Consider the following 27,670-nt stretch of genomic DNA (forward strand, 5'->3'; position numbering starts at 1 on the left):
TTATTGTACTTACATGGGACATTAGAGGGGGTTATATATACAGTATTTATATATATATAAAATACAAATAATGTGCTTTTCTGTCCCACTTTATTCTAATTGCTGCAAAACCAAGTCACTATAATATGTTCCTGTGGGCTTTACTTAGCCCCCTTATTAAAAACACGCACACTTATTATATAGAAAAGATTGTCATGATAGAGTTTGGAAAACTTTACTAATTGGTTTATGATCTTTGCTGCGACCATAACGAAGGGTGATACGCAGCCGACTATTGAATGGCCCCTGGGAAAATGACACAAATAGAGCATTAAATTTGCTCCACATTGATACTGAAGCTCCAGATTGTTGCGAAGAGAAAGGCTTCCCAATCAAAGGAAATAAAGTTGATGTTCAGGCATCTTTGCTGTAAATTGTCACACAATCACTTTCCAACCCCATTCTTCTTTGGAGATATTGGATGCTAAGCCTGTACCTCAACTGAATGTCAAGTCAGATACACACAGTACTGGGTCAATATAGTCAAAATAATTCTCTCTGCCGACATAAAATAGGTCATTCTCTAAGGTTTAGGACACATTTATAATATATGTATCAATATCTCATGAGCCCCTATTAATTATCATTTAAATAAACAATGTTTCATTGTGTGGATTTGTGTGATTTAGGGGACATCAGGAATGTTTGCAACAGTAGTTTTTGCCTTAACATTTGGGATGTAATATATACTCTTCCTGTCTGTTCAGGCATGATGTTTCTAGTTTTATTTTATTATTAAAGTGAAAGTTTTGAGTTGATGCTATATTTAAAACTATATGTCAATATAAGTAAAATGTGGATTTTTGCTTATAAAATTGACTGTTTTAAGTAAGAGAAAGAGTGAAAAATGGTCCTAGGGGGGGAAAAAAAAACTTGACTTACATCATAAGGTCACATCTATTTAAAGACATTCATTGAACAATATAGGGTTTGATATACTTTCCAGGACAAGTTTGGAGATATTGAACTTAATGAGTGTATGACATGTCACTATGGTACCTCTCTATCACAATACCCAGTCTACATTGCCCCCAGCAAGGAGAACAGCCTCAATTCAGTCATTGACATTCCCTGGTACACACATCATTTCAGTTATCTAATGGGCCCAGAGAGGCATGAAGGACAAAGAAGCATCCTATAGGCAAACTCAATACACAGTACAGGCCACTCTCCAAAGTAGTATTAAAGAATAGTCTATTGACTATATTCACTAATTAGCAAAACAGATTTATTTAACTTATGAACCCGATGAGCCTTATGGCATAACAATTCATAATAACCCCAATTTTTAGTACTACTGTATGTTACTACTATTTGTTTATTTTAAAATACATTGATCTTGTCATGAAAATAGCCATATATGCTGGTATGGCAATACAAAAAACAAACAAACATAATAACCATTGTTGTGAAAGAAAAGAAAGTGAGTGAGGACAGTGAACCTGATACCTGTGAAAGTGGAATTCTCATGTTATCAGGTTTGAGAAGCAGTGAAATATCAGGGCTCAGACATGGGTCGTTGCTTAAATTCACAGTAATGGGGACGCATGTTTTATGGGAAGGCTCCATCTCACCTGCATGGGACCAAAGATTAGGCTATATTAGGGCCTGAATGTTCCTTGTTGTATAAAGTTATCAATCAACAGGCATCTGAATAAAATGTATTTTTTCCCCCTTATAATATGCTCAGTATTCTGTTATTTATGTTTACATTTAATAATTTAGCAGACGCATTTATCCAAAGTGACTTACGAATGAGGAGAACAATAGAAGTAATCAAACTATAGGTCAACAATATGCAAGTGCTTTGACTAGTCCCAGTTAGTCTAGCACAATACACGTAGCAAGGCATTTTTAATATATAATATATAGTAAGTGTTAGTATTGGGTCAAGTGTTGACAAAAAATATGCGTCTTCAGTCGTTTCTTGAAAATGGCTAAAGACTCAGCAGCGCGGGTTGAATAAGGCAGGTCATTCGGCCAACATGGAACAGTCAAAGTATGCTTGTGAAAGTAATTTTGTGCCTCACTTGCAAGCTTCTGGAGGGCATGTAAGTCTGAAGTAGTGAGTTTAAGTATAGGTCCAGAGCCAGTGGTTGTTTTTCTGTAGGCAAACATCAGTGCCTTGAATTTGAAGCAAGCGGCAATTGGCAAACCAGTGCAAGTTTATGAAGAGAGGTGTGACGTGCGCTCTCTTCGGCTTGTTGCTGCAGCATTCTGAGGCCTGCCAAGAGAGCATTACAATAGTCTAGTCTGGAGAGAACAAGAGCTTGGACAGGGAGTCGTGTAGCCTGTTCTGATACGAAGAGCCTGATCTTCCTAATGTTATATAAGGCAAACTGAGTTGATTGACGAACCTTTCTGAATGGAGAAGTTGTGATGAAGTGTTGGGTTGGCTGAGACCACAAGCAGGTCTTCACAAGGTTGAGTTGAAGGTGGTGGTCTTTCACCCAGCAAGAAATGTCTCTCAGGCAGGGTGAGATGCAAGCAGCTAACGTCAGATCAGCTGGCTGGAATGAGTGTGTCATCAGCAATAGTTAACAGTCTTTTACAGTCTATTAGCATGGGAAAATGCATGTTTCTGAATGACAGGTCCTAGTGATGACATGTAGATGGAGAAGAGAAGTAGTCCAAGCACTGAGCCCTGGGGCACCCCAGATGTTGGGACTTAAGACACCTCAGAGGTTACCTATCTGAGAGGTAAGACTTGAACCATTGGAGTGTGGTTCCTGAGATGCCCTTTGTTATGAGGGTTGGCAGGGGGATCTGGTGGTTAACTGTGTCAAAAGCAGCAGACAGATCCAGCAAGATGAGTACTGAGGATTTGGAATCTGCTCTTGCCAGTCACCGAGCTTCATTAATTGAGGGTAGTCTCAGTCTAGTTGCTGCTTTTGAAACCAGACTGGTTGTTGTCCAGGAGGTTGTTCTGTGTAAGAAAGGTAGAGACTTGGTTGAACACGTAGGGCGATCTGTAGTTTTCTAAAAGTGCTGAATTTAGAGTGGGTTTCTTAAGCAGTATTATTCGAGCCTGCTTAAATGTTGTGGGAATGGTACCACTGTGAAGTGAGGTGTTAATGATGTAAGTGAGTGCAGGTACAACTGAAGAAGAAATGGCTTGAAGGAGATGAGTGAGGGTAGAATCAAGCAGACAGGATGTAGTGTGATTGTAAAGGATGAGTTTGGAGACTTCTGCCTCCGAGAGCGGAGAGAAGGAGAGGAGAATGTGTGAGTCTGCTATTAAGATGTGTGTGTCAGTTTGTGGTGTGGAAAATTGGCAGCTGATGGTTGTTGTTTTATTTATGAAGAATGAACACGTTATTATACTATATGTGCATTAAAAGCATGATGTATCACATGTGCCAGATAAATCAAGCGTAGCGCTAGTTCTGGCAGGTCACCTAAGTCAAGCTCGCATTAGCTGACTCTTAGTTGATCCACGTCTACCTAGGAATACGACGTTTATCACAGCAGCCCTGTTGCTCAGGAGCAAATTACCCTCCTCTATCCCCAGCTCCTCCTCTTGTCCAGTCAGGACTGGCCTTCTGATATTCCTCTTTGAATCAGACTCATTTTTCTTGAATCACGTTGTACATTAAATCATTGAAAATGAATATTATCTGCAATACTTTTATGTTGGTTCTGTTCTGTTTACCCTGAGGGGAGTTGTTGCTGCTCTTATCCATGCTAAGCTGCATGGATGGGCAGGGAGTTCTTGCCCAGAACAGAACCATACCGCCAATCCAAACTGTATGCTAATTGTCAATCATCTTTGACGATAGTGGTCCTAACAGAAATGTTGAATTTAAGGAGATGCATGATGCAGAGAAATCAGAGGCAATACTTTTAATAAACAAGGAGTTTTTACACGCAAGGAAATAAACGAGAACTGACAAAAGACTGAAAAGGACAGGGAGTGTAATGATAGACAGATTAACATAATCATTAACTAAGGAAACTAATAGGACACGCTAAAGATTAAACTGAAAGGGTAAACATGCAAAACAAGACATAGGAATAAAAACACAACTAACAAGACATAATCCTGATAATAAGATACTCAACAAAAACACATCATACAAAAACTTTTTTAAAATTAAAAAAATTGTCTTCAATAATCTGTTCCATATGAATAAAATAGATTTTCCTGACTATTTTTAAATGTCAGGTTTTACAGGGTTAAATTATATTAAATCATAATAAATTAACACATTTCAACACCAAAATACGTGTAGATGGGGGCTAAGAGTTAATGCACCATTGCTCTAACACTGGAGAATCATGTGTCTATCTCAACAGCCAGAGGCTGTATTTCCTTTATTCTCAGAGGAACAAAAGACAACAGCTTGACAGCTTGAGTCTGTCTCTCACATAAAGCTTTTGCACCCCTGACCTGGACCCTAATGCATCTGCACAGTACAAAATACATGGCATGCTGTCGATGTCAATGTGCATAATTTCCATGTGATTTATATTCTTGAATCTATGTCAGCCTCTGGTTTTAGGAAATAGTTCATTCGACTTTCAAACTTTTGAGTAAGGCAACAAATAGTCCCAAATATAAATATAATTTCACTTGGTGCTGATGCAAACCCAGTACAAAGCAAAAATGTACAATGAAATTGTTATGTATCACCTATGAAGTAACCAGACTCCCTTATAACCTGCAAGCTATCAATAAGCTCGTTTGAGATGCCAGACACGTTGGGTTGAGTCAACGTTGAATACAGTTGAGGAGAAGTTTAGGTAGAAGCATTCCAAATGACCTGTGTGGACCGGCAGTCTACAGTATGTAAGCAAATGCAAATGTTGTGTTCTTTATTGTTGATGTATGTAATATTGCTGCTCGGACTGAAACGGCTTCTCGAGCAAGAAAAAAAAAACTTGATTTCTTCTATCAAAAATTGGTGGATTGTTGGTATTTGCTATTGCTGTGATCTCATGTGACAGGTTGTATTTTGATTCAAGATTACAAAGGCAAATTAATGTTTTTTTTTTTTTTTTTTTTTTTTTTTAAAGGATGTGCATGGATAATTCCTTTGTAAATTGAAATTTTGATTTCATGCTGACTTTAAGTGTCTTTAACTACTATTTACTGACATTTAAATTAATTATTTGATACAATCCACTTGTGTATACATGTTTTTACATTGTGTACTTATATTTTAAAAAATGTGCATGTAATAACAATAGTAAATTTTTTGTAATTACATCTATAATTACACTGTTGACCTGACTCCTCCCCTTAACCCACCCATAACTATACCACCAAACCTGTTCCTAACCATACCCATATCCCACCTCAATAGCAGCAAAAGTGTTTTGCAACACAACATGAACACGAACAATAAGTACACTGTTAGGCTACCTAACATTTTTGTTATGTAAGTGCATAGTAATTAAAGACACCTAATATAAAGGATGACATGACCGTATTGCTCGTATACGTATTTTGTCAGTGATAAGAGATAATGACTTACTATATTAATAGCCAAGTTATTTTCCATTAGCTAAATGAACCTTTCAGAGAGAGAGAGAGAGAGAGAGCACAGTTCAGAGTGTGATGTGAACTTCAGTAGTAAGTGATGTGACTGCTAATGCAGGATTTACTATGTTATGTGGATAAGAAAGAGAGTGATGAATGGAAGCTTCTTACAGCATTTAATAATGCTGTGAATAAATGGCTGAGAAAAAAATAAAATAAAATAAGTAACTTAAAGATAAAACATGCTTGATTATGACAAGGACCCATTAACAGTCTATTTGATGCCTTTGTTCACAAGTCCTTTTTTTCCCTATAATAAACACAAACAAGGGTGCATTCGGGTAAACAGATATCAAATAAAAACTTTGTAAATCTCAGACATTTTTAAAGTCTTGATAGCCTTATTCAGAGATTATTACTGAGTCTTACCCATAGGTCTTACCTCAGTCAACAAAATCATAAAATAGAGTTTCTGATTAGTAAACACCTTCTTACTTAAATGCCATGCTTGGAGCGCCCTCTTTTGGCAAAGCATCATAACACATTACACAGCTGCAGAATCCTCGGCTTCAAAATTCACGTTTGATGAATAACTCCACAGAGACAGAAGAGACATCGATTCAGTGTCAGTTTACTCGAGACGATTCATTCAGAACGAATCATTCAGGCCAGTTTTGTGAAATGTCCAAATGAAGAGTTCATTAAAAAGATCCGACTCAAAACTACGATTCGTTCATCAAGTGAAGATAAACATCCGGTGCGCATGCGCAGACAGTCAGTGGGTCATTGGGCGCGCGGTACTGCAGGCATGCATGTGTCTCGTGGATTTTAGACTGAACGGTTCTCAGTAACATATTAGGTACGTGTTGTCATCCCGTTCTGATGGGTTAAAGTCTGTCGCGGTGTGCACAAATAACTTGCACTATAATATTTTCAGTCTCATAGATTATTATTAGACTCAACACGAAAGGATTTAAATTGACCGCAGTCAAAGCAACAGGCAAGTTTTACTCGAATCAGCTCCATGCATACTTGAACATTAGTAGGATTATATGCAAACAATATCAAGGGAGTACGAGATATTGTTACCCATTAACAAGCAGACTTGGTCGTCATTAGATGTGTATTAGAGCTGACATTGCCCTGTAAGACATTTGATTTGTGAATAAATGGAATTTACTCGGGTTGCACTTTATTTTACAGTTCGTGCACTTTCGTACTTACCCAAGAAAGTACTTGGTAATATAAGGTATAAAAGTAACTACATGGGTTAAGGTTAGGTTTAGGGGTTAGTACCAAGTTATTGTAATTAAGTATATAGGCAAGTATGTACATGGGGAACAGGACTGTAAAATAAAGTGCTATCACTCAGTGTGTTACTGCACGTTTAGTTTCATTAGTGCCGAGAACTCATGTCTGGAAACTCCTTTGACTGACACATTACTGTAACTGTTCATGCTGTCTTGTAGAGATTTAAGTTTGGTCTATTGTTTAATATTCATTGTTTTTATTAAAGACCAAAGAACAAGAAAATCACAGACTAATATATATACTACATTTAAATCTATTAACTATATATACTTTTCATTATAAAAATCAAACTAACAATTTTATTTACTTTGTGCTTCTTTACAGAATCACAATGTGCGTTCCAGTTAGGTAACACTTTTGACGTTGCTGGAACCTGGAAGTTGATCAAAGGTGAATGCTTACACACAAAAAAATGTCAGCTTGTAGCTGTTTAACACATTGCTGTATCATTATGAAAGTGTCCTCTCAGCTCCCAGTAATAGTTAACACGGCGCATGTCTTAGGATTTACTGGCTAGTGCAGTCACTTTGTTGTTACCAGTCTGTGAGCTCTGTTTAACTGCTAAGCCTTCAGCTTTTAACTTGGACATTAACATTCCTTCTACGTTTTTACATCCTTAAATGATTCAGCTTTACAGCATCAGTTGTATTGCTGTAACATGGTGGAAGTGAATCTATGCAATGAAAGGACAGAGGATGGTAAGGAGGAAATGAGGACTGATGGCAATGGACACACTGCGGAAAATGTGGCTCCCGAGTCAGTCATCTTTGAAACCAAGGAAGACCTGGAAGTCCAAACGCAGAAGACCAGTTCCTGGATATGGTCCGTTGTTTACCTTTGTTTCTATGGCTTCATGGTGCAGCTGAAGCCTGGAGAGCCCTTTATCACACCATACCTGCTCAGTACAGAGAAGAACTTCACCAGAGATCAGGTGTGGTGCTATTCTACTTTTATTCTAATCTTATATTCTAAGTGTATTCTAAATTTGTGAAAAAACACTTTAAAAATCTGAAATTGTTTGAGTGACTTTATTCAATCTGATAAAACATACTGTTTGTTTTCAATTTTGTAAACACTGAAACTTGAGAGACTGTTTACGTACTACAGTATGTATTTATTTTGTTGCCAATACTTAGTCGATACACAGTTATGATTGTGTAACTTGGTCTTAAAACTCTCTGACACAGCTGCTGGGTTCTGGCAAACCATGTGAATGTGGTCAGAGTTCACATTCCTCCAAAGTGGGTCAGATTTGCTTTGAGGAAGGACCTAGATCATGCCCACTAATTAGAGTTATTAATTAACCACATAAATGTCTTTTTTTGTAAACACTTCTAAATCCTGAATTCCAAAATGAATTTGCCTGAACTGTACTGAACTTATAAAGCTCTAACTGAATGTTTTTTAGTAAGGTCTGTGCCAATGATTTGACAAAAGCCATAAAATTAGTCATCCACATGCAGATAATATCTGTATGCAAATTCTCCACTGCAAAGTAGACCAAGTGCAATATTTTATCTGTTTATAGCACAGTGTCTATGTCATAAAATATATAATGTGAAACTAAAGAGAACTTGGGCTAATCAGAAGTGTCTTAATCTATTACATGTTCAAAATGTTTTACTAACTAAAAGGACACCCAAAACCTGTTACATACTTATGTGTCTGATTAGACAAAAAAGGGATTTTTTTTCAGTCTGCTTGCTAAGGTAAGGGATCATTCATTTGGTTTTTGATTATTTGTTCATAAAATATTTAGCCTGTCACTGTGAAGTTTTGCCACAACTGTAAATTATCAAATCAAATCAAATCCCTTTATTGTCACACAACCATATACACAAGTGCATCAGTGGGTGAAATTCTTAGGTGCAATTCCGAGCAACATAGCAGTCATGACACGATGGACGTATAACAATTACAGCAAACAATCGGATTTACATAGATTTACACATCTAATGTGCGCACAGTTACTCACAGTATCATATACACTAACAAAACAATAAATAATAATATAATATACAATGTACAATAAACGATATACAATATCCAAAAGAGGTATATATGCATACAATAGATACACGTAAGGTGGAAATATATATATATATATATATATGTAATATGCGGTAGGGTTATGTTGTGCTATGTTGACAGTTAGACTGTTTATGGTTATTAATCATGAGGGATCAAGAGTTTAGAAATCTAATTGCTTGTGGGAAGAAGCTGTCATGGAGTCGGCTGGTGTGTGTCATGGAGTCGGCTGGTGGTGTGCAGTCATTACCCTTGTCAATTAAATTTAAAACTTAAATGAGTCGAATACAATTAAACTTGAATGTTGTACACAAAGGCTGATTTTACATTTATTCTGTATTATTGTAATAGTGGTATGCAATAAATGTAACCATAATGAAAAAGCTCCATAAATGTGAATTATTTTAGATGAACATACTAATGTTATTCAATACAAAACGTGAACAAAATGTTATTCAATACAAAAAGTTATTCAAGCCCGCACTGAAGCGAGCTCAGCTGCAGACTTCTTCCTGGCAGTGAAAGTAGCACTACATTGTGAAACTGTTGACTTGTAGGAAGACTGCTAATGTTAAGGGTACCATTTTTACAGGGCCATACTATTATCTGTACATTCATAAAACTACACAGTATGTGAACACACAGCAAGTAAGAAAAAGTCTGATGAGGAAAATACTTATTTAGAAATATTTTAAACCTCAAAGAGACACTTTTTAAAGGTAAAAAAAAAGTTTTTAATGTTTTTAAAAATCTACGCCTTGTCCACATTTTAATATAACAATCAAATGTATTTTGGGATGCCATGTGCTCTCCATGTACACTATCCTCATCTCAGATGGCACATTCTCACTTTAACCCTGAGTCATTCTAAACCCTGGAAAAATGGAATCCTTGGCTATTTTGTTTCACACTGCTATTAATCATGCTAACAATTTATCATGGGTATAATTCATAATCTGATGTTTCACACTGTATACTCCTGGTGGTGGAGGTAAGTAAGTGCATTGTCTATTATGTTATTTCTGATGTTACATTTGAGTATTAAAATATCCTTGCTCTCCCTCTACCCCATATAAGATGTAACAATGACTTTCTGTGATCTTTTCAGGTTACCAATGAGATCACCCCAGTCCTCACATATTCCTATATGGCCGTGCTGGTGCCTGTGTTTCTGCTGACAGATTACCTACGCTACAAACCTGTGCTGATCCTTCAGAGCTTGAGTCATGTTTCCATTTGGCTCTTGCTACTTTTGGGCTACTCGTTGCTGGAGATGCAGTTTATGGAGTTCTTTTACGGCATCACCATGGCTGCCCGTGTGGCATACTCCTCCTACATATTCTCGCTAGTACCGGCGACTGTTTACCAGCGTGTAGCTAGCTACTCCCGGTCAGCTGTGCTCATGGGAGTCTTCACGAGCTCTGTGCTGGGTCAGATGTGTTTGTCCCTAGGGAATGTATCATACATGACGTTGAGCGTGGTCTCTCTAGTGTTTGTCATTTTTGGGCTACTTTTGTCCTTCTGCTTGCCATGGCCCAAACGTAGCATGTTTTTCAACCAAGCCCGCCTTGAGAAGGAGAGGAAGGAAGCAGCTCAATCGGAATTGGCCAGAATTAATCCAGAAAAGAAGGATGGCAGTGTGGCAGCACTGGGCAGTAACCACAATTCCCTCTCCTGGGCAAATTCGGTGTTTGTTCAGATGCTGAAGGAGTTAAAGAATGTTGTGAAGGTACCTAGTTTAAGGCTTTGGAGCTTGTGGTGGGTGTTCAACTCCACTGGTTACTATTTAGTTGTGTTTTATGTGCACATCTTGTGGAATAAAGTCTACCCTGCCATAGAAAACAAGCATGTCTACAATGGAGCGGTTGAGGCTGCCTCTACATTATTAGGTAAGACGGATTATGTCTTGTTGTAATTGCTATATTTGTTAAATTAAAACAACAAATAATCTCAACCACAGAATCAGTTTTTTTGTAAGTTGCTTCCACTCTGATTTCTTAAAGGGATAGTTCACCTAAAAATCCTGTCATCATTTATTCACCCTCAAGTTGTTCCAAACCTGTATGCATTTATTTCTTCTGATGAACACAAAAGAAGATATTGTAAAGAATGTTAGTAACCAAACAGTTGATTGGCCCCATTGACTTCCATAGGATGGAAAAACCAATACTATGAAAGTCAATGGGGTCCATCAATGGTTTGGTTGATCATTAAACATAATTTCAATTTTTGGGTGAACTATCCCTTTAAGGAAATTAATAAACATTTTGTTGGCAAGGGTACTGCCTACCAACTGTTTATTTATTTCAGTGTGGAAATAAATGTACTTACTTAAACACTTCTTACTTAAACCAGTGTTCAAAATTAAAGATGCATTATGTCAGTTATCAGCCTCCAAAACACTTTTTGATTTATTTTGTCATCATCTTACACACAATTATTGGGATAGCAATACGTTATGGCAAAGATAAAAAAAAAAAATCGGCATAAAATAAAAATTCACCCCATCTATTTCTTTATGAATTTTATTGATCTTATTGTGAACAATTCACCCATGCATGCATTTTGATCTGATCATTTTAAATCAAAATGTCATATGATGTTATGCCGTACTTCTCCAATCATTTAGTCTGTTTAAACCCCAGCCCTTTCTTACATTTGATTGCAAGCAAGTTTGCATTTAGATCTGCCTTCATCCAATTAACCGATGTATAGAATCAAGTCCCCATCCTACATGTTTTTCTTTTTTGGTAATTTGGTAAAACTGGGATACACGTCACAATATGGAATCAAAGATTCTGTTTCATCTCCACTTTAGCACTTATGCGTGCAAGTCATTGTGAGTTGCTGTGTGAGTGTAATGATAATAGGTCTGCATTTATGTGTAGTTGTACAACATGAGTTATGTTGATTTCTTAAAAGTACATCAAACTATGTATTTTCAATTGCATCGGGCTATAATTAAACCACTTTAGCTGACAAACTATACAGTTTTAGATTTTTGTTTGTTGTAATTCTCTTTTTTTTTAAACAAAATACTATGGATTTATAATAACAGCCATTTATTGGTTAGCGACCAATGAATCGGCCAATACTTATCTGCTTGCTTATACTAGCAATAATGGGTCAGCAGAGTTCCCAACGCAAGTCATTGTGACCTAAAGTTCTTTTTTTTTTACTAGGATATTGATGTTTGATCTTCTCCGCATGAATCAAAATCCTAATTGAGGTTTACATGATACATTACTATGATACTATTTGGCGAGAACAAGCTAAGTTCATGTTCCTCAACCTTTGAGCTTGGGCATGACACGTGCTTGGCAAACACAAAAACAACAACAACAACAACATGTAAACCAGGATTCCTTATACCTAGTGCTGGAAAGCCACTTCCCTGCTGAGATTTTAGTTGATTCAGGTGCATTGAATCAGAGTTGGAGCTAGCCTATACTCTGCAGGAAAGCATCTCTCTATGACAAGGAATAAAGAACCCATGGTGTAAATGACACAAGAAGAAAAATATTTGCAAACGGTTTTTCAGATTTTCATGCACAAATTTAGACTTGGAGAATAGACGTTTGTTAATCAGCATGATAATTACATGACAATCGCACTTCATGTGCTCCATAGGTGCAATCGCGTCATTTGCAGCAGGCTATGTGAAAATTCGATGGAATCTGTGGTCTGAACTGGTGATTGGATTGATTACTGCGGCACAGGCCGGTCTACTGCTTCTCATGGGCATCACAGAAAATATCTGGGTTTGCTATGTGTCATATGCCCTTTTCAGAGGCTTCTACCAGTTCCTTGTGCCTATTGCCATGTGAGTGATATAAAGCTCTTTGTTTAATTTTATTTTTAAATGTATGTAAAAGATTTTTTCATGTGTGTTTTTTTGTTGTTGTTAAAAACCCATATTGAACAACGATGGCGCATATTGCATAAATGTTTTGAAGTGACCGAGGAGGAGATGAGTTGTATGCACCTGTAAAAACATTTATTTCACAGAGAGCAAGAATTTGAAGTTTGTTGTAGTTTGAAACATGTGGAGCTTTTGATGAAGCTAAAAGAAAAACACTAAGGAAATTAAACAATTTAAAGAAAAATAAACTTTTTTTTTTTTTTTACAATTATCCAGATGTCTGTTCTCTGCATTTTGTCCATAAATAATTCATTTTGTGTTTTTCCTTTCAGTTTCCAGATTGCCTCCTCTCTCACTAAAGAATTGTGTGCTTTAGTGTTTGGAGTAAACACTTTTCTTGGAACAATTCTGAAGACGGTCATCACTATAATTGTGGTTGATAAGAGTGGATTGGGTTTGGATGTTCATTCTCAGGTGTGTAAAATTCTAAGTTGACTTCTGTTAATAGTTACACACAGATAAACAGGATCAATACTACATACTTGGGTCACCTTTTCAAAACTCTTCACACAGTTCGCTTTACTAACTTTCAGCTTGGCACATCAGTTGATTTCACAATCAAAATGCTCTAAAACTACCAAAACACTTCATACATATCTCAAATCAACTCATTCTTCCATAACACTAGCAAAGGTTATCACCCAACAAACACACTTTGTCATAAACAATAAACAATGACTTTTAAACATGTAGCATTACACAATGATTTCTTTTGTAAAATATTTTCACAAAACAATAATGAAACCTCCCTACGGTTCAAAATACACTGCAGTAATATGTTACATGGTCATTGTTTACATTACAGTTCAAAATTATTATTAAGTTTCCCCTTTTGTATAGAGGGTAATGAAATTGAAAGACAAACACCTGTGTAGGGGTACAGCTATTTTAAACTTATGTTTAAAGGTTTAGTTTACCCAAAAATGAACATTCTGTCAATATTTACTCTCCTGCATGTCGTTCCAAAACCGTATGACTTTCATTCATCTTTGGGTTGAGAGCTTTTTTTGACGCTTCAAAAACTTCACAAAGATTGTAAAACTTTATATGATGAACAGATTGAATTTATTATTTTATTCACATATAAACATTGATCAAGAGTTTTGAAAAAGTGACCCAAGTATTGAGAAATGGGTCCTAGCGTTTAAAAAAAAAAAAGAAGAAGAAGAAATTACAGTAACATAATGCAGAATGATTTTGGCCTGATTCTGTTTCTCTCTTTCTCTTGCAGTTTTTTGTTTATTTCTTTTACTTCACTCTGTTGACTGTGATTTATCTGGGATGTAGTGCCTTTGTCATCACGTGTCATTACCGCAATCAAAGATCAGGACAGGAGGCTACGGAAGTATCCATAGCCACTGAACTTAGTCCCATGGCATCAGCTGCCAGTGACGGTACAACCGCACATAATGGAGCCAGCATCAAGACATGAGATTCAAAGGAATTGTGCCTACAGGTAGAGTTTCTCCATCTTTTTAACTGTTACTTCAAAAGCAGAACATTTTATTATTTTAAGTATGAATAGTCCTGGTTTCATCATTTTATAAACATAACATTTATAGTCCAATTGTTAGGAATAGCAATAGATTTTTTTTTTTTTTAAAACCTCATCAAAATCTAATTGTACATTTTCGGATCGAGATATTGTCAGATCTGGATGTCTTTTGTTGTTTGTCATGTTATAAAGTTATCTTTGTCAGGGTTAATAAAATAGTTTTATAAGGAATGTTTGGAAGCCAAACATGGCAAGGATTACTCTATAACTTCAGAGTACAGTGATGCCAGTGTTATTTGCAGCTAAATATTAAAGTATAAATAATTACTATTGCACAACAGTTGTAATTCTGTTAATTGATTGGCCAAGCGGTGTTCCAGGCTGATATTTAGTGTATGTCCTTAGAATATGTGATCGGTATCCATTGGAAGCTCACTGGGGGAGTTAGAGGTGTGGGATTTTTGCCTCCAGTCTTTTCTTTCGCTCCAGGATTGCTCAGAAATGGGTTCTGCTCACCCAGTATGCAGGAGTGGGAAATGGATAATCTGTAGTGGAGCAAACGTGGAGTGATAACTGAATGTTCCAAACAGGGAGGGAAAATTGCTGTACACTGTTGCTCAATTCTGTGCAATGCTTGGTGACATGCATAGTTTGATGCTTTAGTTCTTTTGGAAATATTTTTATTGACAAAGGAAAAATTATGCTAAGTAACTGGCCATGTTTTTCAATGTGAACATCTTTAGAACCTGTATAAAAGAAATTTCGGTAAGACTTTTTCACTAGTTAACTAATTTAGTTAATGAACTAAGAATGTCCAATACGTCTACAGCATTTATTAATCTTAATTAATGTTAATTTCAACAATTACGGTACTAATACATTATTAAAATCAAAAGCTGTATTTGTGAACATTTGTTAATGCACTGTGAACTAACATGAGCAAATAATGAACAGCTGGATTTTCATGAACTAATATTAACAAAAATCTATTACCGTAATTCTGAAACAAATGCTCATTGTTAGTTCATGTTAGTTTATACATTAACTAATGTTAACAAATGAGACTGTAAAGTGTTACCGAAATTTCACACAAACAAGATTGTATTGTGCAGGAAACTTGCTTAGTTCTACTGTATTTTAAAATAAATACTACTGTTTTTTTATATTATTGTGTGATCACATTATAGGATCTCCAGACCATGTATAATTACCAATAAAATGTTATTAAATTAAAAGTTTTAAGTATTTTTTTTTATTTGTATTACAATTTTAAATCCCATATTGCTTAAAAGAAGCTTTAGAGAAAAATATGCCTTAATATTCAACAACAGCAGCAAATTAAAGGTGCTATATGTATTTTTTAGCGGCCGCTATCGGTGATGTTTCAGATTGCAACCAATTTTTACAAGTGCTCGAACACAAGAGCGAGCACTCATGGTACCGGTGTTGTGCCGAATTTTGTAATAATTTGGCAGGGGGTCGAAATTCGGCACAACACACAACATGCTGGAAACTCATGTAATCTCCCACTGCAACGTTACAATAATAGGCTACTTTTATCAGCTTGACGTTGAACTAATGCTCCATGCTCGTACCATGATAACGTTACATTGACTGCGTTTACCCGACATGTGGTGTTATCTAGCATAAGGCATTTCACTAACTATTCGTGTATCTTTCACATTCAGCAATGTCAACATAGGTGAATGTATAATATGATAACGAAAACGGTTAGTGAACTAGACTGAACAATTTCAGTGTAACAGTAAGATCGTAGGAAGTAACATTACTGTACTGAACGTGTCTGGAAATGTGTATTATAAACAATATGATAGTAGTGGGATGAGTGACGTTAGACAGTAGATCTAGTACATAAAATAAAAGTTACATCCTAAAGCACCTACTTTTTGTTATACTGGAACAGTCTTTTGTATTCATTTCATGTCTCATATATGTTGTAGTTTACCTTGCTATTTCATTACAGTTTACCATTATTTATTTCAGCATATCTGAAAACTTGTAATTTATCACAATAAAAATAGCGGAGGTCTCTCCATAATTCAAACGCTCTGCCGATGTTGATCCGTGTTTTCGTCCTAAATCGATCCGATTCACGTTTGGCCTGACGAGCTTCAGCAGTTACATTTTTATTTTGTTTTTTATATTTATGTGGAGTTTGTTTTGGAGTCTGTGTTGTGCTGGAGGCAGGAGTTTTGGGTGTTATCAGACTCTTGTCGTCAGCTGCAGTGCCGTCGCATAGACTGTATATAAAAAGGAGAGAGGCTCGGGAGCGCACATGCACGTCACATCCGATGGATTTCGCAGAAAATCCGACCCGGAGACTTCACATAGAAATAGGAATACTGGCCTTCAGAGGTAATAGCAAAACCTGACAAGTGGATCATTGTAATGTGTGATTACAACCCCTTCACACACAGGCAATAAAAAAAGGATTAATTTTAGAAGAAAAGTTACATATAGCACCTTTAAGGTGACTATGGCAAGGACAAAAACTTCATGTCTACTGTATGTAATAAAGGGAAGAAATTTTGAGAGAAACCAGATTTAAAACACAAAAGACCAAATATTATATAGGCACTGCATGTGTAATAGAAGTCATGTGTTAATAATAAACTAAGTAATTGAACATGTTACTTAGACAATGTTTAAATAAAAAGGATAATGATTAGCTTGTAGGTTTTGTTCTGTCTGGTTCCATCTCTTGACAGGAGTAATAGAGGTAGTTTTAAATGAAATGCCAATTGCTGTCTGGTAAAGCTGAAGCTGATTGATGTCAGAACATGTATCCCAAGGTGGAAACAAGGAAAACAAATGACAGACAGCTAGTGTTTGTATAAATGATCTTTATTTTTATAGTTGCAGAAGTATCTATCCAAACAATTGGTTGCAATTTGGGCAGACATGACTGGAATGGTGCATAACTATATCTCTCATAAAGTTTGAGATATAAATTAGGTGTATGCCTGGTTGAAGTGAGGGGTCTAGACACAAGTATGTCTGAGCCCCAAACATTGTCATTGTAGCGATGATAAAATCAGTCTGATACAATCATATTTCTGGATCTGGCATTTTAAATCATCTGATTGAGACCGCTGCAAGCTACATCTCTTTGACTGTCTTTATTTACTCTTTATACAACAGCACTGTGATGTTTTACTGTTTATATAACTGTTATGGTTGTCTCTGTTTACAAATAGAAACATCATAAATGCATAAATGGGATCTTTTAGGAATGCTTTCTACCATTACATAATTATGGCACCAAGTGCCTTTTTGTGTTATAAGCTAGTCATTGAATCATTCACGAAAAAACACAGATCCATTCAGTTACAAAACCACACTACTGTGTGTTGCTTGGAGACACAATGGTGGCTCATGCTTTGGCTTTTTACAGGTGGAGCTAATTAGACGAGTAACTGGCAATATTGTTACATATACACTATTGTTCGAATGATAGGGATCGGTATGACCAGTAACCAATAACAATAATGACTTTATTTTCCAAATAAAAATGACAGAATTTTTAAGAGTGAAACAACCAGTGACATGTAAAACATAGGTTGTATTTATTTATTAAGGTAAGTGCCATTTGAAAATGCAGTAAATAAAAGTAAAAATGGCTTTTTTTTAGTGGTCACATTTGAACTTTAGAGTACAGCAGGCGGTGGTAGAATAGAGAGACTGCAATGGGCTAAAACTCTTTAAAATTGTGTTCAAGTTATGTGTAAAAAATAAAATAAATATTAATAAAAAACTAACAATGATTTACCTATTTTTATGAAGTCATCTTTCTTTAGAGAAAGTCAACTAGTCTTTTTGCATTACAATCATGGAATGTGTGATGTGATTGATTTGCAAAGTATAAAAATGTAGAAAGGTTACATAGATATGTTTATATAAAATCATTTAAATAGTAATGTGAATGAAAATGGTAATGACAACAAAGTAGTTTAAAAATAATTAGCTATTCAAATTTTGGTGTTTTGGCAAGACATTGTGAATGCACTACAAAACATCCATTTTAAAACCAGATGTATTTTAAAAGTTGTTTTTGACTTTGTGTGTTCTATATTACCCTGTTATGTGCGAAAATACAACAACGTACATTTTTATATAAAAAAAATATAAAACAGTGAATTTAGTCAAATTTTCTAAATTGCATATTTTCTGCAATGATAAAATGTTTGTTGTAAAGCTTATGGTGTAAGGAGGAACAATGTATATTTTTGATATACTGATGACAGTCACACAGCAGTTAATACATACAAAATAAATTGTCAGAATTTTAAAATGCATGTAGATGAACATACATACAGTTTGTGGTGTGACTCAAGGCAAATTTTGGTCTTGCACACGTTTTTGGTTTACTCAGCAATGTAGCTGTTCTCAATGCACAGTACGATAAAAGAGCTGGCGCAGCCACGTGGCAACTGCTGAAGTAGGTAGCCATCTTGGAGAGAGGAAGCCATGCCAGTGACGGCATGACTACCAGTTCGCCAGGTTTCACAGTAGCTGTCTGTTTGCCTGTTTCCACCAGTGCTTGATCCATGCCATACCATCTTCTCTGGCCTATTAAAGTGGTTATGGAGAAAATAAATGCCATGCTAATCATTTCTGTTAAGGTTCTAGTTGTTAAGGAATATGTCTTAGACCCTCTTACCAGGCATCATCATTGAGAACATCTCGACCATCAAATGAGTAGATGCGCACATCATCATTCAATCTGCCCTCTGAGTCACTAAAGATAGACTCCCAGTTGCTGAATAATTCCTCATCCTGTGGTGAAGATATTAAACAGCTTTATAAAAGACTGTAGTATTCACTGTAAAAAAAAAGCTTTAGCGACAAATGAAGTATCTTACTTTAAGATTTACTATAGGAAACAGATCCCTGTCATTCTTTCGAACAATACTGTGTAGGTCCTGTAACCGGGATGACAGAAAAGCCCTGAATGTTCCTTTGAGCCCAATTGCTTGTGCCTGTAAGAAGCACTGGTGGTCTACACCTCTAATATCCCGCATGTCGCCCCGTTGGGGTGAGTTGAGAGCAATCAGGTGCAGCTAGGGTGACAAAACATATAGTTATTATAAGATAACTTGACAATAAGTTTATATTACAAACAATAAAGATTATATAAAAGGACATCTATTGTTAACAAATTCCCAATTATGCATCAATGCTACAAATTTCTGTCATTATCATTTGTTAACAATCAAGTAGTCATTACTTCAATGAGCTCATTGTTTCTGCCTTAAATTAATACATTTTTAGCTAACCTTGATTTGTATATGTACATTTTTGAAATGCATAACTGACATTTACCTCTGATAACAGATCACTCTAAATTGTAATGTGGACTCATGCATTTTCTGTAAAGCTGCTTTGAAACGATGTGTATTGTGAAAAGCACTATACAAATAAATGTGAATTGAATTTAATTATTTTTGTTTGTTTATTTGTTTGTTTGTGTAAAATACATGAATGAATGTCACTTTTTTTATTATTATTATTATTTTTTTACTGTTTTACATTGAACTGACCTGAGCTAAATAATGACAATATTATCTTCGGTAGAGCTGCTTTTTAGTTGAATTGAACTAAACTGAATCAACATCGAACTAAATTGAGCTTAATAATGACACTCATGTTTTTTTTAAAGCTGCTTTACAGCTGAAATTGTATTCATTTCATAATCAAAGAACTTTGCAACATTAATACTATTATTTTCTTGTTTATTACTCAGCTGCTTTGAAACGTTCTGTGTGACAATTAATATTAGTTGAAGACTGAAACAAATCATTTGAAAAAAAAGGTTGCTACAAATAGTTCTGATCCATCACTTTAACCGGTCATGCTCTATCTTTTTTATCCCACCATTCAAAAGTTTGGTGTTGGTGGTGATTACAAAGTCTCTTGATCAAAATACAAAAAAAAAAAAAAAAAAAAAAACATTGTGAAATATTATTACAATTTAAAAGATATAGGCATAATAATATGCCTATATCTATACTATTTTCTATGTCAATATATTTGTCAGTTAAACTTTATTTTAAGGTGACGTAGTTAAATTGTACTTACTCAAATAAGTGAGTAATATTAATTAACTACATGCACTTACTATAGTGGTTAGGTTTTGGTTTAGGGTTAGTTACTTGTAATTATGCGTAATATATTGGTTTTATTATAGTAAGTATAGTAACATGTAACTAAGTGTTACATATAAAAACAAAACAAAAACGATTTATTCCTGTGATGGAAAAGGTAAATTTTAAGCAGTCATTACTCAATAATTTAATATTTAAAGGGGTGGTATAATGCCTCTTTTTACAATATGTAAAATAAGTCTCTGTTGTCCCCACAGTGTGTATGTGAAGTTTTAGCTCAAAATACCCCACAGATATTTTTTTACAGCATGTTAAAATTGTCCCTTTTTGAGGGTCAGTAAAAAACGCGTAGTTTCGTGTGTGTCCCTTTAAATGCAAATGAGCTGCTGCTCCCGGCACAGAGGGCGGAGCTTCAAGAGCTCATGTGTGTTAGCAGCTCTGATTACCTCACGCAGATAAGCACTAAAATGTCAGAAACTGTTCTGCCTTTTATGTTTAAACTGGAGTCGGACAATGATGGAGAGACTCAAGAAGAAGTGACAACATGTAGAATGCAACAGGACGTTTCTGAATGGTTAGTTGATGAATTTGATGCTGATGTGGAGTTAACTATCTTCAAGTCTTCGATTAGCATATTCTGTCATGATAATCTATAAAATCGCTCATGTGGGAACTGTTGTAAGATGCATACAGAGTGACATGCTATTGCATTTGTGTTACGTACTGTATTGCATGTGAAAAGAAGACGGATGCGACAACTTGAGGAGACTCACAAATGTGCTCTACTACAACAACTCTTTCTCTTCTCAACATGGACTGCATGTTCCCAGGGCGTGGTTTATGTAAATTTTAGGGTTAGGGATGTCACTAACCCGGGAGGAATGTGTGTAGTCCCTACCAGCCATTTGTTGTAGTCAGGGGCGGAGTGGCAATCGGAAGAGTCGGGAGTTTCCCCGGTGGGCCGGTAGTGTTTCGAGGCCCGCGAGGGCCGGTCTGATAATAGTTATACCATGTTAAGTGTTATAGCCAGGCACGGATTAACGCACGGGCCTACTGGGCACTTGCCCAGGGCACTGGGCCAGCAGGGGGCCCTGTAAAATGTACTGTGTCTATTCTTTTCAAATAATTATTTTTATTTTATTTTTATTTTCAGTAAAATTGTGTTAAATATTGAGGAATAATGTGATTTTTTTTTGCAGTTGCAAAGTATTAACTACTAAATAAATCAAATAAATAATGTTAATGTATTGCTGCGCTGTTGAGAAGGACATCTAGAGGCGAGTGAAAAGCATTGCGTAATATAAAAGTCACGCAGAAGACGGTTACTCAAAAACCAAAACAAAAATGAGTTTAAAACCACAACCAAGGCAGAACATAGGCTAAGTTGTTTATGTTTTACAATAGTAGCCTATGGGCTTATTTTTTTAACGAAATGTCAATCTTCATCTTTATAACAGAAGATATAATACAATACAACAATCTTCAAGATACAGTAAATCTTCAAATGTGTAACGGATTGTCACCTTAAAAAGTGTCTTTTGTGGTGGAACAAGCAATGCTATATAGCATCTTAATTTAATCTTTGTTTTATTATTTTAGTTCATTAACTAATTGTTAACTCAACTAATTTAACGTAAAGACCTGGATACTAGAATTAGGCTACTAAATAAAACTGAATAAATGTCAACTAGCCTAAATGCATTGATTAGAATTGCCATTGACTAAAGATTTTCTAGTCGACGACTAGTAGTCATTCCTTTAAGCAATTAGTCGACTAATCTCAAGTTAATATTAATTTCTGCTTAAATACTGAGTGGAGGCATATAGCCTATTCCACGCTCAAGCAAGCGCATGCATAAATATTGCCTCAAAGCACCGGCAAAAGCAGGCTAATGATAATATATGTCTGGAAAAAAACTAGGCATTTTTATTGTTTAATAATAATAATAAATAAATAAATTAAATCAGTGTCGGCTCGGCTGCAATCATATCTATATCTCCGCTGTAAAGTGGATGCGCCTTTAGAGAGAAATGCACCTTTCATATCATATCAGCCTAATCAGCCGGTATTTGCTTTCGATTCGAATTTTTTCGTTTAAAAGTGGACTTTTCTTTCAATCACGCAGCACAAACAGAATGCCTATATCGCTTCTGTGAAATCATAATCAACCACCCCTTTAACCTTTAATATAACCTATAAACATAATTTAACCTCGCTGAATAAAAGTACTAATTTCTTTCAAAAAATATTACTGACTTTTTGGTAGTGTACCTCAGTAAAATAATGTAAGGATTAGTATTTTAATAAAGAATTTCTGTGGGATTGTGTTATGGATTCTTGGCTTTTCCCTTGTGAAAAAGACCACAGACCTTGTGATCTGGTATCGCATATTTGATCTGATATCCCAATATCCAATAAATTATTCACTAAATAACACTAGGAATATTCAGTTAGCGCAACACATATTTACTGTATGTTGCATTTGTACTTCAATTAAAATTACACTATGGACTTACTTGTGGTCTTCCCATTTATGTAGCATACAATAGTATCTGTTAAAATTGGTAAAAATGCTGCTAAATTGTCAACTTTTTTACCTTGAGGCAAGAGTAGAATAATGTCACCTTGTTTTACTCTATTTTATAAATACATTTTGTGAATGCTTGTTAAGCAAGCCTTTCAGCAATCCATTAGCAACTCATGATTGTTTACAGTTTGATGGAGATTACTTCCTAGTATAATTTGTTGGACATTCCTCATGGTGCATAGGCAAAAATAAATAGACAAGCAAACAATTATTCCTCATAAAAATGATGAGGTGCTTACTGTATGGCCTGCTGTGTGTGTGTGAGCTGGAAGCTTGGCTTCTTCAATGACAGGCCTGAGGTGATGCGTACGTTCATATCTTCTGTCAGGATAGCCAGACTGATCCGGGTGGCTGCCGTGAATGTGCTTTCTGGAATCAGGATAGTGCTGGTAAATTGGGTCGACTGATGGCGAGTACCGTGGATCTGAAAAGGAGTGTGGATCTGTATGTCTGTGGTATGGGTCATATGATGGCTGGTATCTGGGATCATGTGGCACAGGATACAGGGCTTCTGGTTGTGGAGGGGCTCTTGGGCGAGAGGTAGTGGGGTAGTCCTGAGAGTAGTGAACCACTTGTGGAGGCTCCACTGCTTCCATCTGTTTATCCTAGAAACCAACCGTGCAAGGAGAAAAATGCGGTCACATTTACCATTGCCCAAAATGTACAGTCACCTTTACCGTTACCTGGCAAAATTGTGTGGGTGAAATCCATTAATTTCAACTGGAATCCACATGATCAGAAGCATCAGGGTGGAAAAGTTTCCCATGCAGATTTCGAAGTTGGTCAAAAATGTGCCATGCCGACTACCAGAAAGCTGCTTAGTTTGAAAGTGAATTCTGTGAGTTGTGTTTCATGCATCGTAACACTTTCATCACCTCAACCAATCTTTCAGTGACTGCATAGTGTGCCAACTACACCAATTTGCACCATTAACTTGAGCAGTAGATAGCTCTGGAAGAATCACATCCAGAAATGTAAGGATCCAATGTGAAACAGAAGTGAATTACCGGGTTTACTTTCCATCTCAATACAATCATCTTTTTAGCAGCTGTAAGAGCCATTAGTACAAATGATTAATATTCTAGCTTGTTTAATAACAAGACACGCAGTTACAGGCATGCAGAAATCAAATCAGACAATCTGAAGCTACCAAAGTTCAAAACTGCATCAATGAACCATTGACAAATTTACCTTTTTTGCCCTTGAAATGTAGATGTGTGAAATGTTACAGTACTTGTTAGTCAAATGCTTATGGGCAAAGGAAGTTAAGGTTTATTAATTACTTAATTCTGGTACTTACCAGACCCCGGTGGAAAGGGGTATATTCTCCAAGCTGAAATGAAACAACCAGAAACATCAGAAATGTTTAGGTTCTCAGCAAATAGATTCTTGGAAAATTACAAAAAGGATACATGTCAAGTAATAATCTCAAGGCTAATGCAGCTAATGGCACTAACAAATTAAATACTAATTTAATCAAATTAGTAGCTTAATAGCTTTGCCTGTTGGTTTGAAAATGCCCACTGAATGGGAAATGCACACTCAATCTGCAGAGATTAATACTTCTATTAAATCTATTTGAAAGGCCCTTTATACTTTATTTTCTGCATTTTTCGCCGTCTAGCTCACATTTGAGTGCATAAGTCTTTCAAAGTATGCTGCTTTGACATTGAGGGTGGATGGTCGTGTTTATCACATACATTTTTTGGAACATGGACAAGTGAAGTATACTTTGGGGTAAGTAAGTTTGTACTCTTCTTACATGAAGATGGAGAGAGAGAAAAAAAGCCTAGACGATTACCAGGACTTTTCTGACACCATCCTCTTCTCTCATAAAAAGTTCTTTCTTGTCTGTTACATAGATTAGCGTGCCTTCTGGATGCTGAATAGTTGATGCAGCCATGGCGTCAAAAGACCTCAAAACCATAACCTGAGGAAATGAAAACAAACCAACAAACTAGAAAAGAGGAATTATCTTATAGAAAATAAGTTGATCAGTGTGCCCACTGACAGCAAGCAGTGTTTCTGTAGTGAAAACTCACCCGAGATAAATATCCAGGGACTCCAGGAGGTCCAGGTGGTCCAGGTGGCCCAGGAATAGTGATTGCTAAAGGATCAAGTTGTTAAAATGAAAAAGTTGTTTTTATTTATTTATGAGCTTTTGCATTTAATGGACAGGACAGCAAGAGAGAAGACCGGAAAAAGGGAGAGAAATGAGATCAGGACATGAAGCAGGTCAGATTCAAATCTGCATCCCTGGGAACCCAAAACATATTTTATGTGTTGAATGGCAGTGTGGATTCCTTACTTTGTGAGGGTCTGTATGCTCCTGGCAGCAATGATCCCGGTGGTCCAGGTGGACCTGGTGGGCCAGGACTACCTGGGCGACCCTCATAACCAATTCCTGGGGCTCCAGAAGGCCCAGAGGGACCTGGAGGTCCACTAATAGATTCACCTCTAGGACCCTAAAGTGAAATTAACATTTAGTCAAGTAAGCCACTTTAGATGATAAGAAAAAACAAAGGTAAACTCTGAGAGGAATCATTTCATGTCTGTGCTATGTCACCGGTGGTCCAGGTCTTCCAGGTGGACCTTGTAATCCACCATGACGAGGGTCGTAGAAACCTCCTCCTGGTTCTCCCTTCTCCCCTTTAGGACCATGCTCACCTTTCATCTCATGCTACAGCATAACATATTACATAATACAGTACATTTTCCATGTGCTGCACATTTTCAGCAAAACATTACTACATGTAAACATAAAACTTGTGTAAAGGTTGGAAACATCATACCTTAAATGTATAAATGTCAAAGGTGGTAGTGAGACCTACGGCAGATAACAATGACGTCACGTTCACATTTCACAGTAAAAAAAAAGGATAATATTCACTTTTCTGAATATCCTATAAAAAGGCTTGTTGCTTCAGTAAATCATACCTGGCAAGCCAGGGATGCCAGATGCTCCTCTTTCACCCTTGTCCCCTTTGATAGCTGAGGTAATGAAATTTGAGATATATTTATATCTATTCAGTTAGCAGCTGTTCCAAAAGCAACTTACACATTCTTCAGAAGACTCACATTCCTTTGGAATAAGAGCACACTGATTCATCACAAACAAATATTCTTAAATACATATTTATGTTATACTAAACTGGAATGTGATATGGATTGGAAAATGACAAATCAGATTCATTCTCAACTTACCAAAGGGAAACCTTGAGCTGCCATCATCATAACCCTTAAAGTAGATCACATAAAAACTGTGAGCCAGTACACATGCTATTTTTATAGCAAACAAACCTACAAGATTATTATTTTTTTAATTTGATTTTTTTTACAAGATATTCGTTACTCACATTAAATCTTTCCACAGAAGCTGGAGTTCCAGGAGGACCGGGTGGCCCAGGTGGACCAGGGGGTCCCTAAAATCAGTTTGAAATCTATAGTATATTGTATATGTACTTCTATAGTGACAATTAAAACCAAATACATAGTATTTTTTTTTACCTGATAGCCATTACCATATCCTCCACCTGAATCACCTTTTGCCCCCTTTTTTCCATTTAGACCAGGTCGACCCTTTTTGATTTAAGAATATTGTGAAATCAAGAATATACCAAATTATTAGAATGATCAAACTCAATAAGAAATATTATAAAAATGCATTTAAAATATAGTTGCAGGCAACAATTAAAGTTTATTAGACCAATGGGCCCATAGTTAGAGCCATTTTTATGTTTGTCTTTTATGGTGCTTATATTTGCACATGTACACAAAAAATAGGTCACTGTGTTATAGGCAATTTAAGTTACTTACTTAAAAGTGGCCTTGCCCATTACTTTTTTTTTTTTTCTGGCCATGACCATGCTGAATTACAGTTAAACATGATAACTATTCATAATGGGACTGCATATCATTTTATATACTAGTTTCATTCAGAGTGAACAAACAGCTGGAAGTGTTTTTGTGTTAGTAATGAGAGAGATTTGGGACCATTCTACAAAGTTTGAAGTTTCTTTTATTTACATTCTCTGATTATTAAACCATTATGTGTTGACTTTCTAGCAGCTACCTGTTTCAACTACCGTTTACACTACCGTGTATCACTTTTCAGACTTTTTATCTGTGACAATGATCATCATATTTTCAATAATACTTTTTGAGAATCGCTTACTCTCACTTACAACAAAACCAACTAACATTTAAATCTCTTAATATAATAATACAGACCAATATTTAAATTGCTAAATTGCCTTTGAACACTCATACATGTGCCCGAGTCACTGCGGCACTGATATGTACTGTATGTTAAACAACACTATGAATAGAATATAGCTAGATCTTAATCCAGAGGAGCACTCGTATCATCAATATATATCGTTATGTTGCCCAGACCTAAGCAAATAACAGTATGTAATGTAAAGCTGCTTTGAAACAATGTGTATTCTGGAAAGCACTTTTTTCAAATTTGACTTGAATTTTATGCCGGTTGAAATATAAAAAAAGCATGAGATTAATAATTTATTATATTGAATGATAATTAACTTTTAATAAAAATTGTACAATAATAGGTAACACTATTTTATATATACATGTTACATGTAATTACTATAGTAATAACTCTAAATTATGCATAATTACTTGCAACTAACCCTAAATCATTCCCTAATCCTAACCCTA

The 27,670-nt window shown here is 35.9% G+C and overlaps 2 protein-coding genes across 5 annotated transcripts in view; one reads left to right on the forward strand and one right to left on the reverse strand.

Annotated features, from left to right (window-relative positions):
• Positions 1 to 7,154: 7,154 nt before the first annotated feature.
• slc19a1 (solute carrier family 19 member 1) lies at positions 7,155 to 26,628 on the forward strand. Of its 4 annotated transcripts, none has more exons than XM_056233619.1 (6): positions 7,155 to 7,222; positions 7,462 to 7,763; positions 9,969 to 10,749; positions 12,491 to 12,683; positions 13,055 to 13,196; positions 14,014 to 15,250. In XM_056233619.1, the coding sequence occupies exons 2-6, from the start codon at positions 7,491 to 7,493 to the stop codon at positions 14,212 to 14,214; spliced, it is 1,590 nt and encodes a 529-aa protein (XP_056089594.1). In that variant the 5' UTR covers positions 7,155 to 7,222; positions 7,462 to 7,490; the 3' UTR covers positions 14,215 to 15,250. The 4 variants fall into 4 exon arrangements, with proteins under 4 accessions (XP_056089594.1, XP_056089597.1, XP_056089596.1 ...); XM_056233622.1 differs by lacking the exon at positions 7,155 to 7,222 and adding an exon at positions 26,364 to 26,628 and having other exon boundaries at positions 7,246 to 7,763; positions 14,014 to 14,238; XM_056233621.1 differs by lacking the exon at positions 7,155 to 7,222 and having other exon boundaries at positions 7,246 to 7,763; positions 14,014 to 14,238; positions 14,767 to 15,250.
• col18a1b (collagen type XVIII alpha 1 chain b) overlaps positions 18,404 to 27,670 on the reverse strand; it is a 73,552-nt gene continuing 64,285 nt past the window's right edge. The window contains exons 26-39 of the mRNA XM_056233617.1: positions 26,498 to 26,569; positions 26,347 to 26,412; positions 26,195 to 26,228; positions 25,928 to 25,981; positions 25,783 to 25,817; positions 25,557 to 25,670; positions 25,299 to 25,455; positions 25,033 to 25,097; positions 24,792 to 24,920; positions 24,291 to 24,323; positions 23,230 to 23,595; positions 19,161 to 19,358; positions 18,959 to 19,074; positions 18,404 to 18,867 (exon numbers count right to left, since the gene is read on the reverse strand). Of these exons, the coding sequence (XP_056089592.1) occupies positions 18,663 to 18,867; positions 18,959 to 19,074; positions 19,161 to 19,358; positions 23,230 to 23,595; positions 24,291 to 24,323; positions 24,792 to 24,920; positions 25,033 to 25,097; positions 25,299 to 25,455; positions 25,557 to 25,670; positions 25,783 to 25,817; positions 25,928 to 25,981; positions 26,195 to 26,228; positions 26,347 to 26,412; positions 26,498 to 26,569 (1,644 nt within the window). The 3' untranslated portion in view covers positions 18,404 to 18,662. The remainder of the gene's footprint in view (positions 18,868 to 18,958; positions 19,075 to 19,160; positions 19,359 to 23,229; positions 23,596 to 24,290; positions 24,324 to 24,791; positions 24,921 to 25,032; positions 25,098 to 25,298; positions 25,456 to 25,556; positions 25,671 to 25,782; positions 25,818 to 25,927; positions 25,982 to 26,194; positions 26,229 to 26,346; positions 26,413 to 26,497; positions 26,570 to 27,670) is intronic.

The sequence above is a fragment of the Rhinichthys klamathensis genome, unplaced genomic scaffold (assembly GCF_029890125.1).
Source record: "Rhinichthys klamathensis goyatoka isolate OS25496 unplaced genomic scaffold, OSU_Roscu_1.1 h1tg000372l_1, whole genome shotgun sequence".
Classification (NCBI taxonomy): domain Eukaryota; kingdom Metazoa; phylum Chordata; class Actinopteri; order Cypriniformes; family Leuciscidae; genus Rhinichthys; species Rhinichthys klamathensis.